Raw genomic sequence first — 14,987 nt, forward strand, 5'->3', positions numbered from 1 at the left:
CATAATCAAGCCTCCCAGTGACCAGTCTGGTATCTCTTCAAGTATTGACTTGTTGGATCTTCTTGCTGTCCAACGAACTCTTAACATGTTCCTCCAGCATCCAAGTTCAAAGGCATCGATTCTTTTGTATTCAGCTTTACTAATAACCCAGCTGTCACAGCCATACATCACAAATGGAAATACCATAGATTTGACTATATAGATTATCATAGACAATGTTATGTCTCTGCTCTTCAGAATTTTATCCAAATTTGCCATTACTGCCTCCTCAGAAGTGAGTGCTGTTTAATTTCTTGGCTGCAGTTACCATCTATAGAAATCTTTGAACAAAATCCTAGGACTTCCAAAGTCCTTTTTCATCTTGGATTTTTGCGTTTTCTCCCCACTTACAAAATAGTCTATGCTCTTATTCCTTCTACCAAATTGGATGACCATACACTCCCGACACTTTATTCCACTTGCCACTTCTTGCTCATTTTCCTAATCTATCCAAGTCCTTCTGCAGCCTCCCTGCATCCACAACGCTATCTGCCTTTCCACTTATCTTTGTATGGTCCACAAACTTGGCCACAAAGTCATCAAAGTCATCTAAATCATTGACATATAAAATAAGTAGAAGCAGCCCCAATGCTGACCCCTGCAGAATACCACTGGTCACTGTCAACCAATCAGAAAAGGTTCGCTTTATTCCCATTCTTTGCCTCCTGCCAATCAGCCAATGCTCTATCCATGCTAGTATATTTTCTGTAATACCATGGGCTCTTATCTTGCTAAACAGCCTCATGTATGGCACCTTGTCAATGGCCTTCTGAAAATCCAAGTCCAGAACACCCACTGATTTTATTTTGTCTATACTGCTAGTTATTTCCTCAGATAATTCCAACAGATTTTTCAGGCAAGATTTTCCCTTAAGGAAACCATGTTGCCTTTGGCTTGCTTTGTCACGTGCCTCCAAATGCCCCAAACCACATCCTTAACAAGCAACTCTAACATCTTCCCAAACACTGAGGTCAGGCAAACTGCCTTATAATTTCCTTTCTTCTGCATCCCTTCTTGAAGAGTGGAGTGACATTTGCAATTTTCCAGTCCCCTTGAACCATTCCAGAATCTACTGATTCTTTAAAGATGATAGCTTTGTTTCATGCTCCAGAGAAGGCAAATTCATAAAGTTTAGAATATGTCAATACATAGACTACTAATATGAGTTGACTGTAAAATTAAAACTACCCACAATTGGTAAAACATTTGCTATTTCATTCAAAGTTGCTTACTAGCTAGTCACAAATGACAAGGTGGGTATTATAATAGTAATAGTAAAATGTTAAACGGCTTTGACTGAGTGTTTGAGATGGTTAGTCGTGGTAATATTTTTTTTTACAAATGCATTTTAAGTTTACTACTACTTGTTGCAAGAGGGAATCTCACTAGGTTACAAAATGTTCCTTGATTTTTCTGATCACTGTAAAGGCAATTTCTGTTACGGCAGTAAAAACAATCCCAAAACAGCAGAACAAATCTCAAAGAGGAAGACTTCCTGAGCTATGTAGAATACTGCATATGTAATACACATAGAATTAGTTGTGATACCCTCCTCCTTAGACATCTGCTTGGATCAGATTCTTTGTGATAACTAAACATCTCAAAAGAGAGGAGGATAGAGAAGCTGATAGACATGGTGAGGGATTCTGGTTTTTATTCCCAGCATTTGCACTTTATTTTTGCTTCAACCATCTCAAGAAAATTTCTGTGTTCCTTCTACTCTAGCAGTTTGCAAAATTTTCATCTCAGCCATGCTGTCAGCCGCTTTGGGCCTAAGCTCTAAAATTTGCCTTCCTAAAGCTATTAGTTTTTGTTTAATTCAAGGAGTGTTTTACAACCCATCATTTAAGTTTTTAGTCTTGAATGCTCTTTCTGTAGCTCAGTTTCATATTTTGATTAATGTTACTGCTGTGAAATACATTAGCGTTGCTTTGATTAAAGGTGTTTAATTTAGATGGATAATGTCATAAAACCTTCTGAGTTTTAATAAAATTGGCATATAATATTCCTTCTTTACTGTTATTTTTAAAATTGCTACCATTAGAGAGCACTGCATGGTTCATTGTTACCATCAGGTAGGAGATACAGAAGCCTGAAGGCACACACTCAGTGAATCAGGAACAGTTTCTTCCCCTCTGCCATCTGATTCCTAAATGGACATTGAATCCATGAACACTACTTCACTTTTATTATTTTCATTTTGTACTATTGATAATCTAACTATTTAATATCCCTATATGAAGCACATCCAATAACTCCAAAAGACTGAAGTAGGGTAAATACTGAAAGGCTTTTATTCGCAGTAAAATACGACTTCCATGTTGAGTGCCTGCCCCCGGGCTGAGGGGGAGGGGCAAGGCGAAATCACATTTATTCAGGGTTCTGTGGGAGGAGCCATAGGGGCAGTCAGCAGAGGGGCATGTCCAGACAGGTAACCCAGTTACAACATATATATGGTTTACCACAATATATATACTTACTGTGATTCATCTATTTATTTTTCTGTATCATGTATTGTATTGTACTGCTAAGCTAACAAATTTAACAACATATACCAGTGATATTAAACTTGATTCTGATTCTGAAAATTGTTGAGGTAATAGAAAAGTCATACCACAGGATTAAAAACATAGAGAACTACTTATGTTTAAAACTTAATACTTAGATACATTATCATGTCTAGTTTTGTTGGAAAAGGGATAAAGGTGTAATTATAAAGTTCTTAAATGATGAGAGGATGAAATAGGACAGTTATAAACAGACAGCTTCCATCAACTGAGTTGCAGACTGATGAGCAAAGGAGATGTGATTAAATATGAGAGTTAAAACAAAGCAGAGGAAGCTGCTTTTACCTAGAGCATTCAGATCATATTAATACAGAATTTAGGGTAAGACAGAATGAAGGTTTTTGGATTCTAGGATCAGGAAAGCTTCGAAGATTGGTGAAGTATTTGAACTGCTTCAGTTACTGTTTCACGGTAATTAAATAACATTATTTGACATTTTCCAGTCAACTACATATTGTTGAGAAACTACACATACCAAGCATTCCAGAGATCAAAATACGACTCAAAGTTAGTCCTGCCATTTATATTTTTACTCAACAATTAAACTTTGATTTTCTATCTTCAAAATATATCAGGGATTATTGCAGAACTAATGTAAAAGTGTTATGTATTTTCCAGTTTGCAACTGCTCTGGTTAGGTAGCACTTGAAGGCTTAAGTGTGTATTATATATTTAGTATTTCACATTAGTTATTACAATTCACCTCTGTAAAGCTAATTATAAGAAGACTATCATTATATCAATTTGGTTTGAAATGCTGCTGCTTACTTTTAGTGTTTGCATGAATAGTGTTTTTCCCTCTATCTCTGCACATTGGTTGTTGGTCTTTTTTTTAATTGCGTTCATTTGTGGCTGCCTGTAAGCAGATGAATCTCAAGGTAGTATAACTGATAATAAATGTACTTTGAACTTTTTTCATTATATGCACAAGGTTAAATAGTTTGCCAATGAACAGTTTGTTCCATTTTCCTTTGTAGTTTAATTCTTTCAAAACATTTTATTGACATTATATGTAAACATTAATTTCATACCATATGTTTTGAGTACTTATGGTGTCATATGTTTATTGAACAGGGAATGTAATTTTTTGTACCTTATTTTCTTACGGTTATTTCAGATTAGAGTGTGCTCTGTAGTGAAAACCTGATCGGCTAAGTGGAAAGGAAACTGTGGACGAGCAAGTTCAACCTGCGAACTGAATCAAAATGCTGTGCGTAAAATTCTGTGGTCTCAGGTGTTGTCATCTCAGGTGCAAGCAATCTAAATGGATAATCACAGGAATTGCCTCACTGGTGACATTGTTCCTTCTTATAGCCCATGACAAGGATTCTATAAACCAATTCGAAAGCTTGGAACTCTTTGAAGAGGACCCCAGATATTATGTAAACTGTACAAGCATTATCAGTGGAAATGAAGAGGCAATACAATTAGCTAAGCTTCAAACAATATCAAAGGAATTTCAAAATCGACAAGAGCTGGGTGAGAAAGATTATATAAACTTGACCAAGCACTGTGATAACTTCATTAAATTACAAAAATATATCACATTTCCACTTAGTAAAGAGGAAGAAGAATTTCCAATAGCATATTCAATAGTAATCCATCAGAGAATTGACATGTTTGAAAGACTTTTACGGTCTATATATACACCTCAGAATTTTTACTGCATTCATGTGGACCAAAAATCACCTGAGGTCTTCAAAGGTGCAGTAAAGGGCATTGCTTCATGCTTTGATAACGTATTTATTGCCAGCCAGATTGAGGCTGTAGTCTATGCATCCTGGAGTAGGGTTCAGGCAGATTTAAACTGTATGAAGGATCTCCTACAAAAGAATTCAAGATGGAAATACTTAATTAATCTTTGTGGCATGGATTTCCCCATAAAAACCAATCTAGAAATAGTGGAAATACTCAAAGCCTTAAAAGGAGCAAATAGCCTAGAAACAGAAAAGACCATGCCCCATAAAGAAGTCAGATGGAAAATGCAACATATTGTACAAAATGGAGAGATAAAAAATACAAATACTAAAAAGGAAGCTCCTCCAATTGACTCACCAATGTTTTCAGGAAGTGCCTATTTTATTGTTACAAGAGATTTTGTGGAATACTTATGGAAAAGCTCTAAAATACAGAAGTTTATTGAATGGGAAAAGGACACTTATAGTCCGGATGAACACATGTGGGCAACACTGCAAAGAATGCATGATGTCCCTGGGTCTGTCCCTGTCAATGACAAATTTGATGTGTCTGACATGAATGCTGTAGCAAGACTGGTAAAATGGAGCTACCTTGAAGGTGATATTTCCAAAGGGGCACCTTACCCACCCTGCACTGGTACACACATCCGTGCAGTATGTGTTTATGGAGCAGGTGATCTGAAGTGGTTGCTACAGCAGCATCACCTGTTCGCCAATAAATTTGATACAGCAGTTGATAGTATTGCAGTTCAATGCTTAGAGGAGCATCTAAGGCATAAAGCTATTTCCAATCTGTTAACTTATGCATAAAATCTCCCAAAACACTTAAGAAAATGAGAGGATACTCTCATTTTTGCGGATTTGATTTAGTGACGATCATCAAAGGGCCATATTAATTTTGCATCAAAGAACCTGTGATTTGATTCAGAAGAATTGGGCAAGTTGTCAGGTTGCACATTCTGAGGTGGATCTTGAGCTTTCATGCTTCCTGCTTATGCTCACAGCCCTTTGACAGCCCAAACAACCAAAGAACTCAAATATTGCTCAATATTAATGATGATTGGTGATATTTAAAAATTGTTGATATTGATACTTACTAATAATTTCTGATGGTGATGGTGTTAAAGAAGAAACTAATGTTTACTCCCTAATTCCTTCTCAAGGAGCTAAGTTGATGGATAGGCTTAGCTTCTTTTTGGTGACAGTACTGGCAAATTGAAGTAATCAAGCTAATCAAGCGAGGGGTAAAGGGGGAAGAGATTTTTTTTGTGAAAAACGGAATGAGAAGTTCTCCTCTTGCTCCCCCTACCCAGATGTAATGCTATGTGGGCTTCTAACTGTTCCTCTAAGTTATCTACTGTACACTTTCTTTGAACTGCTATATTTCCTGAGGTCCAGGAAGAAGTTTTGTATGGGTTAACCATGCAAAAAGATAAAGTGAAGATACAAGCCTCATACTTAATCAATCAAACAACACAGCTCCTGGGATTAAATAGTCAACTGTTCCACCACAATTGAACCTGATTGAGTTAAACTTGAAGTTTAAAAAAAAATAATCACACTTAACATCAGCTTACCTATTTTGGATTTTAATGCTGTCAATATAGCGCCAAAATACCCCTACCCCAAAGAAATAGCAAATAAAAGTTTTATGGTCATTTCTTGACTTTCAGACATACTGAACAACAGGGGTCCCAAACCTTTTTTGCACCGCGGACCGGTTTAATATTGACAATATTCTTGCGGACCGGCCAGCGGGGTGGGGGGGGGGGGAGTGTTAATCATGACCAGAATATAGGTGATAAGTCAACTATAAGTCATTTATAAGTGGCTAATACACTCAATTTCATTTCTAAAAGGGTTTATCTAATGAATTTAATATTAAACACACAGCGCATATTTTCCTCGCATGAATATAGTGATAGGTCAATAATAAGTCACTTATAAGTCAATAGCATCATAACATTTTAAGTAATGTTTGGACATTAAGCACACAGCGCATATTTTCGTCATACAGTATGAACATATAAAATCATTGCAACACACCAATATCGCTGAATCAGTGGGAGCCCTGGGCTTGTTTCCCTGCATCAAGGGTGCTAGGAGACAGCGATACTTGAAGGGGGTTCCTTATGTCCCGTCTATTCCGCAATTTAGTTTTTATTTCATTCGTTGCAGAAAACCCAGTTTTGCAACATTTTCGTGCTTTCGTGGCTATCTCAGGATATTCAGCCTTGTCTTTGATCCAGAATGCCGGCCCCCGTCGTCATTTGCAAGCGCGAGGAGTTGATCTTCTTCTCGCGCTGACGTGGATGACGCGTGGGTAATAACCTCGTGTGCGTTCAAGTTCAACAATGAGCGTGACAGGGATGAGGAAAGGTGCAGATGACTCATATTGTTTCATATTGCCAAATCATATCGTTTCTTCGCAGCCCGGTAGCACATGCTTTGCGGCCCGGTGGTTGAGGACCACTGCTGAACAACATGTCAAAAGTTGGACAGAAACGGAGCACGGGAAAGTAAAAAAATCTGATGTTAAAAAAAGCTGCCAGTGAAAAGAATCAGACCCATACCTTTCTTATTTTGCTATATTTCACTGTTTATAACAATGGTAGTGCCATAATTGTGGTATAAAATATGAATTGCTTGGGAGCTTCCATACCTTCATGAATTTGTTGGGTGCCATCAGAACTTTGATGGATGACAGGAGATCCTGGAGATGGTGTACGGTGAAAATGCCGTTGTACACATGATGAGCGGAAAGCTGGTGCAACGAGCGTTTTGTGGGCACCTGCTGGTGGATCAGTGTCTTACACGTCAGATTATTGCTAAAAGCATGGAGATGACCCTGGTTTTCAAGACCAAGTGGAGGAACTAGAGAGACTGTACACGCTGATGGAGACTGGCGCAAGTGACTTAGACGCGTTGAAATCAGATTGCATTCGCAGGATTGACAAAACTGTAACTCTCAAAAAGAATGAACTGGTAGGGACCTCCAAAACCAGCACACTGTGGGTTAACTACCAGCACATGGTAGGGATTGCTAGGGCACTTGTTGTGGCCAATTGAATGGGGTCATGGGAGATGCATCTCAGTGCCATCTCAGCGCCATCTCAGCTTGCTTGCCGATATTCACGGCTGCTGGCCATCCGAATTATCTGAAGTTGACTCATCTCTATCTCCAGAAGATGCATTCATTGAAGGATGACAACCCTGAGGTTCATCAGAAGTTCCAGTCTGGGTTCCATGTAATCAGACGCAGCAGCCAATACTGGGCTGGCCTTGACTCTGATCTCATGATAGAACAGAGACTAATGCGCTCACTAAAAAAGCCAAGGGGGCCTAATGTGAGGAAGTGGGATGTCAGAGCACCAGAGAGCAGTTTGGACTATGTCTTTCCCTGTGTCATCCTCTTACATCCTTGCCATGCAAGAACTGACCGCGAATAGTTACACAACAGGTGAACAACATAAGGAGTTGTCCACCTCCGGAGTGAGTAGAGATGAGGCTGACCTTGAAAAAGTCGCAGCAAAACTGGACTGTTTCACGCCATTTTTGGATGGTAAATCATTACACAACATCATCACAGGGGTTTATGCAAATGAGAATGTACATGACCTGGTCGCAAGAGGAAATTACATAGGAAGATGGACAGACGCTCTGTTTTCTTGTATTTGCACAAAAGGAGTTCAAAGGCCAAGACACTAGCATCCAGCAGGGCAGTCAAAGTTGCTGAAGACCGTACCATAGACCCAGCATTGTTATTCCAGAGGTTCCTAGTTGTGTCACAGACAGGTGATCTCCAGCTAGACAAAGTGATGAACTATGAACTCTGTCCATATCCAATGTCTTTGAAGCAAAGAACATCTTGCGCCACTCAGATACGCCACAACTGCCAGAAGCGATAAAGAACTATGTCACCTCCAAATCTGACAATGCTGTCACACAGACGGTCCCAGTGACAGATCACTATGTTCTAGATGGGGGATCACTTCTGCACCGCTTAAAATGGACGGAGGGGTGCACCTACAGTTCAACTGCAGATGACTAAGCCTTATTCACTGTCAAACACTCTGCCAGAGCCACTGTAGTTATGGGGTTGGGCCAAGCATGAAGGACTGTACTCATCAGCGTCGAAGTAGAAATTTGAATGTGAACAAGGTGAACATTACAGGGGCCACAAAATTTGTTGGAAAAAAGGAGGATTTCTTTTCGAATGAGGCAACAAGCAGGTAATTATTCAGCTCATCATGGAACATTTGCGACAGCAAGGCTGCGAAGTGATTCAAGCTGAAGGAGATGCCGACATTGAGATCGCAAAAGCAGCGGTCACAATGTCTGCTTTCAAATCTACCACCCTCATTGGAGAAGACACAGATCTCCTCATATTCTTGCTCTACCATATAGTGGTAACAAACTGCAGTGAACTCTATTTCTATTTCTGCTCAGACAAGGCGAAATCAAATGCTTATAATATCAAGGTCCTTAAGCAGATACTCGGAGAAGCAGCTTGTAATGATCTATTGTTTCTCCATGCCTTTACTGGATGCGACTCAACATCCAGAGTATTTGGGATCAGAAAGAAGTCGGGGTTCCAGAGAATCATCAAGAAAGAAAAGGGAATCAGGGATTGTTTGAAAGCATTCTGCTCACCAAAGCAAAGTCAGGATGTTGTGGAAACCAGTGGCTGTAGGGCAATGGTGGCGTTGTTCAATGGAAATCAGAACGACTCCCTGGCATCTATCAGATACAATACACTCTACAAGAAATTTGCAACAGCTAAGACTTCTGTCACACCTGAAAAACTGCCACCAACCACCTTGGCCTGTAAATTTCACTCCCTGCTGACTTACTACCAGGTTATGGAGTGGATGGGCTGTAGTAATGAAATGGAGCCGTCTGAGTGGGAATGGAGGGTAGAAGGGGAAAAACTCGTTCCAGTGATGACAGGCAAAAGGCCTGCTCCAGAGGTACCTATTCGGATGATTCACTGCAACTGTTCGGGAGGGTGCAATACGCTAAAGTGTACCTGCAGAAAACATGGGCTGGAATGCACCAGTGCATGTGGGCATTGCCAAGATGGCAACTGGGACAATATGACAAATGAACCAGTGATAGAAGAGGATGATGAACAAGACTGCATCTGAGAAGCCATAAGGTAGCATGTTATGTGTCATGACATCAGTACTTAATACCAGAGTTGTCCCTTGATTACGTCATTGATGATGTCATGATGTCAGTACAAATGCAACTTTCATTCCAGGAACTACGGTTATTTGAAAAACATTGGTGAAAAGAGCACTTTTTAAAACATCAGGTTTAAAAAACTTGCAATTTTGATGGTTATCAGTCAGATTTTTGATGTTTTTCTGCTGGTGGCCATCTTGTTTTTGATGTCATTTTTGGAGACTTTCCCATGTGTCAAAATTGTCCAACTTTTGATATGTTGTTCTCCACATCGAATAGTACAATAAACAATCATAAAACTTTTTTTGCAATTTTTTGGGGTTAGGTGGTATATTGACTCAATAATTTGGAATTATCTCCAGGATTCCCTAAAACTTATTGGACCTAAACATAATCATGAAATATAAGGAAGAATTTTAAAAACATCTCTCTCATTCCCTTCTCAAATTGACCTAAGTGTTTTAGTTAAAGGAGAAAACATCAGATAGTATTACTTGTTTATTCATTAAAACTAAACACAAATTTTTGTTGCTTTTGAAAATAACATATTTTTTGGTTACAAAGCAAGAGTTTAATGTACTGTAATTTTGCTTTCAGTAAATCAGTTGACTTGGCCACACTGATCTTTGCAACCTCACATATCCAGCTGAGTGCCACTTCTCACAGGCAATGAATAGTGCAAGGAAATGTGAACTATGGACCAAGCACTAGTAAATGGGATTAGTATGGATAGGATTTGATGGTTGCAATAGACCTGGTGTATTAAAGGGTCTGTGTTTTGCTGTATGTCTTTATGACTCAGGTCTCGGCCCTACTCAGATTGCCTTGTGTTGCCAAAGGCCTTTTAACTCTGCTAAAGTTCAGAGACATTTAAAATAGATAACTATTAATCTTTATTTTAAAAAAGAATTAAAGTTGATAACAAAGTAAATAAAAGAATAATGTTAGGTGAATTAAATAATGTGAAGGAAACAGTTCAAACAAAATTACAGATGCTGTAGTCTGGAACAAAAAGAACCTGAACTGTCACCTCATACCTTTTGCCTTCGCAGATGCTGACTGACTTATTGTTTTCTTTCATGCCTAGAACAGTACAGCAATTCAAACATATGGAAGCTATGGCTGGCAGGAATCTGAGCAGCCCATGTATAGAGTGCATTAGTCCCCTCAGTTCATTACGTCTGTGGTCCTCTCAGACTCAGTACCGAGTTCAACATTAGAGCAGAAAGTCTGATCCATCAGCATTGACCTCTAGCATGCTGCTGACACTAATAAATAGAGACAAATTAGGAAGGCACTAACCTGTAGAAGAGTTATGACATTGCTAAAATATGGCAAGTATGTTTTTAGTCTAATAATAATAAAGGTGAATACACATTTACCTTCCTAATATTTGCTGCACCTGCCTGCTGGATACAACACAGTATATCATGCAGTACTGAAGACCATGTTGCACCAGAATGTGGTCATCTAACCGAGCAGAAGTACAGAACAATTAAACTAGATTATACTTAATTAAACTGTTAATTAAACTAGTTAGTCAAACTAGAAGAACAGCACCTCATATTCTACCTAGATAGTTGATATAAACATTGAATTTGCCAATTTCCTGTGACCTGCTCTCTCCCTGTTTCTTTCTGTCCTGACCTACCCAACTTCTCCCACAAGCCCCATCTCCCATTTACTTTGCCCACCCCCACCTACTCCATCTGCCCATCACTCACATACTCATTTCACTGAGTTCCTTCTATCCATTGTTCCCACTTGCCTACTATAACTCAATTATTTGGATCCTCGTCACCTTCCTTTCTTATCATATTACAAGACCTACAATCCTTTGCTGCCTTCATCTATCACCTCCAACCTCTATGGCTTCCTTCAACTCACTCTCCTGCACTGACACCATCTGCCAACCAACCCCTCCTCACTAGGATCCACCTACAGCATCTCTTGCTAACACCTGACCCACCTCACTGCCTCGCCTATTTATACTAGCAATCTCCCCCTTACACTTTCAGTCCAATGAGGGGTTTTGACCTGAAATATCAAACATTCATTTTCTCCCATAGATGCTGCCTTGTTCATTAAATTCTGCCAGTTATTTATGTTTCTCTCCTGATATCAGCATCAGCAGTCTCTTGTGTCTCCAAGCAGAAATTCCTAGGTGCTATCTCCCCATGATCTGCAAAATTGTGATGCAATCAAGATTGGGCTAATTTAAACCAGCCAGTTGACTTTTATGTGCACCTTGAGCTGACTTGCAGAAACTCAAAGTTCATTTGGATAATTTATGATGTCTATAATCATGGAGTCTCCTCATTCAGCTTTATTTTCCACATTAACCACACGTAAGCCACAGTTACTCCAAAACTCCAAAGCTTCTTGCTGCAGATAATTAGCAACATCTTACATGTCCTACAGCTGGAGGAGTGATAGAAGATTGGGTCTGAAAGGAAACATACAAGTGGGCACAGCAGAACCATAGATTTCCGTTAAGGCTTTTGATATAGCTTTTTATATGTAAATTTCCAAATGGCAGGGCTGATGCAACATGACCCTATCAAGTGGAAGGCAACTATTGCACTGAAGTTCTCTCTCTGGTGTAAAACACAGCTTTTTGAGCTAATAAGAAGTCTCAAGCTCCCCTTCCCTGTTTTCAAAAGGGATCGAGTGACATAAATGAGGGACTGCAAAACAATGCAGCAATCTAAACTCAACTGAGAAAGGGTTGGCAGGAGTTTCACCAATTTTTGGAGTGAACTATTAACTTTAGTTCTCAACCAGGTCTGAAGATGAAAAGCAGGCTAGGTAGTGCCTTGCTGTAACTATAATTAACTATTGTTATAATTAACTATAATAATTGTACTGGATGATTTCCATGAGAGCTGCACAAAGATATTTCATGTGAAACACTGACATAGGAGATTAAATGATTTTTAAATGATATATTTCAACATTAAACAATTATTTTTAGTATTTGTCTGTAATAAATTTACACCTTTTCATTCAATATAAGGCGTGAACTTTGGCTAATTTTTATGTCAATGAAATTATTCTGTAATTGTTCTTAAAAATTTTTTTGTAAATTTTGTCTAGAGAATTTATGAATAATTTATATTGACAAATATAATCCGTTTACTGTAAACACTGAGACAATTTACTGTGATAATTTATTGTACGCTGCATTCTTGTGGATTAAAATAATGCTATCGGCTGAATAATACCAGTAATTACTTATAAAGGAGAAAATAAATTAATGATTTGAAGGAAATGCTTCATAAATCAGAGCTTCCTTCATAATTGGTACTGTTAAAATTGTGGGTTAATGACAGTTTTGACAGCTGCAAATAAAGTATGTGCTACCAGCACATTGGCTAATGCAGAGGCCTAAAGTCTTAATATAATTATTTTAAAACAAATTGAAACTTATACATACAGGCTTGAAACCAAAGTGTAAATAAATCTATTACAATGTAAAATTATACATCCAGCACTACAAGAGAGATTTTTATGTGTGTCTTGCTAAGATGTATTGATCATGGACCTTTTTGGATTGCTTTCATATGTTTACAATTTTTAAAAATAAAAATATCTCAAATCTACACAAACATTGGAAACTTGCCGTTGGAAAATTTCATAATATAAATAAGTTCCATGTATGTGATCAAGTGCTGTGATTTCCATTATTTCATGACCATGACACAATCTATTTTCACAACCATGCAGAGGAAGAATCTAAAAAAGAATTTTTTGTTTTCACCGAGAGTGCTTGAAATCTGGAAAGCTGTGTCTGAGTGGATGAAAGCTGTCAAAGAGTTGCTAATAGTGAAAGCTGAATCTAAGACCATAAAAATATAAGACCCAGAAGCAGAGTTAAGCCATTTGGCCCATCGAGTCTGCTCCACCATTCCAGTATGGCGGATATATTATCCCTCTCAACCACATTCTCCTGCCTTCTCCCTGCAATCTTTGATGCCCTGATTAATCAAGAACCTATGAACCTCTGCCTTAAGTATCTCCAATGACTTGGCCTGCACAGCAGTCTGTGGCAAAGAATTCCACAGATTCACTACCCTCCGACTAAAGAAAAAATTTGTCGTCTCTATTCTAAATGGATGTCTCTCACTTCTGAGGCTGTGGTTCTAAACTCCCCCACCGTAGGAAACATCCTCCCTACCTATCCAGACTTTCAGTATTCGATAGGTTTCAATGAGATTATCCCTCATTCTTCTAAACTCCAGTGATTACAGGCCCAGGGCCACCAAACGCTCCTCTAACATTAACCATATCTTTCTTGGAATCAGGACATCCTTTCTCAGATAAGCGGCCCAAAACTGCTCACAATACTCAAAGAGCACAGTCTGATCGATGCATTATAAAGCACCAGCATTACATCCTTGTGTTTGTATTCTATTCCTTGCGATATGAATGTGAATGTTACATTTGCCTTCCTAACCACTGACTCAACCTGCATGTTAACCTTTAGAGAATCCTGCACAAGCACTCCAAAGTACCTTTGCAACTCTGGTTTTTGAATTTTCTCTCCATTTACAAAATAGACCACACCCTTATTCCTTCAGCCAAAGTGCATAACCGTGCGCTTTCCTACACTATCTGCCACTTCTTTGCCCATTCCCCCAATCTGTCTAAATTCTTCTGCAGACACCCTGCTTCCTCAACACTTCCTGCCCTTCTACCTAACTTTAAATCGTCCACAAACTTGGCCACAAAGCCATCAATTCCTTCAGCCAAATCATTTACATGCAACATAGAAAGAAGCAGTCCCAATACCCATAATACCATGGGCTCTTATTTTGTTAAGCAAACTCATGTGCGGCACCTTGTCAAAAGACTTCAGGAAATACAAATGAACAACATCCATTGACTCTCCTTGTCTATCCTTCCTGGTACTTCCTCAGAGATTTCCAACAGATTTGTCTGGCAAGATTTTGGCTTATTTTATAATGAGCCTTCAGTTTTTTATGGTGATGGGACTTGCTCCCGGGGCTCACTGACAGGCCATTGCTCAGTATGCCAAGGATGTAGCCTAGAAGACGTGTGCATCGGGGTTCTGAGGGTTGTGCCCTGGAGATGAGCAGTGCTGCTGACTGAGGTGTCGCAGGAGAAAAAAGAATCAGCTATTGGAGGGCTCTGTACTTGGCAAATTGCTCTCTCTCATTGTTGGGGTAGAATCTGTTGCCGATTCTCGAGTCGAAGAACTCAGAAATAAAAGTGACACGGCAGAGTCTAACACTAAATCAGCATGTTGTTTTGCCTATATCTCGTCTCTCGCTAGTTGATACCTCTCTGTCCCTTTACTGGGGGGGAGGGGGAGGGAGGAGGAGGAGGACAGGAGGAAGAGAGAGAGATCAAAGAGAGAGAGAGAGAGAGAGAGACTGGTATGTTGAATTGTTGGGTGAACAATTAGTTTTTGTTATACTGCAGATTATAGTCTTTTTGGACGCTTTGCTACTGCTTGCTTGGTGGGTGGAGGGTG

The 14,987-nt window shown here is 39.1% G+C and overlaps 1 protein-coding gene across 4 annotated transcripts in view; it reads left to right on the forward strand.

Moving 5' to 3' along the window:
* gcnt3 (glucosaminyl (N-acetyl) transferase 3, mucin type) overlaps nucleotides 1–13,110 on the forward strand; it is an 88,731-nt gene extending 75,621 nt beyond the window's left edge. For all 4 annotated transcript variants that reach the window (XM_072281545.1, XM_072281546.1, XM_072281547.1 and 1 more), the window contains one exon: nucleotides 3,724–13,110. In XM_072281545.1, coding sequence (XP_072137646.1) covers nucleotides 3,812–5,113 — 1,302 coding nt within the window. In that variant the 5' untranslated portion in view covers nucleotides 3,724–3,811 and the 3' untranslated portion in view covers nucleotides 5,114–13,110. The remainder of the gene's footprint in view (nucleotides 1–3,723) is intronic.
* Nucleotides 13,111–14,987: the final 1,877 nt, after the last annotated feature.

Source organism: Mobula birostris, chromosome 17, assembly GCF_030028105.1.
Source record: "Mobula birostris isolate sMobBir1 chromosome 17, sMobBir1.hap1, whole genome shotgun sequence".
In the NCBI taxonomy this organism is placed as follows: Eukaryota; Metazoa; Chordata; class Chondrichthyes; order Myliobatiformes; family Myliobatidae; genus Mobula; species Mobula birostris.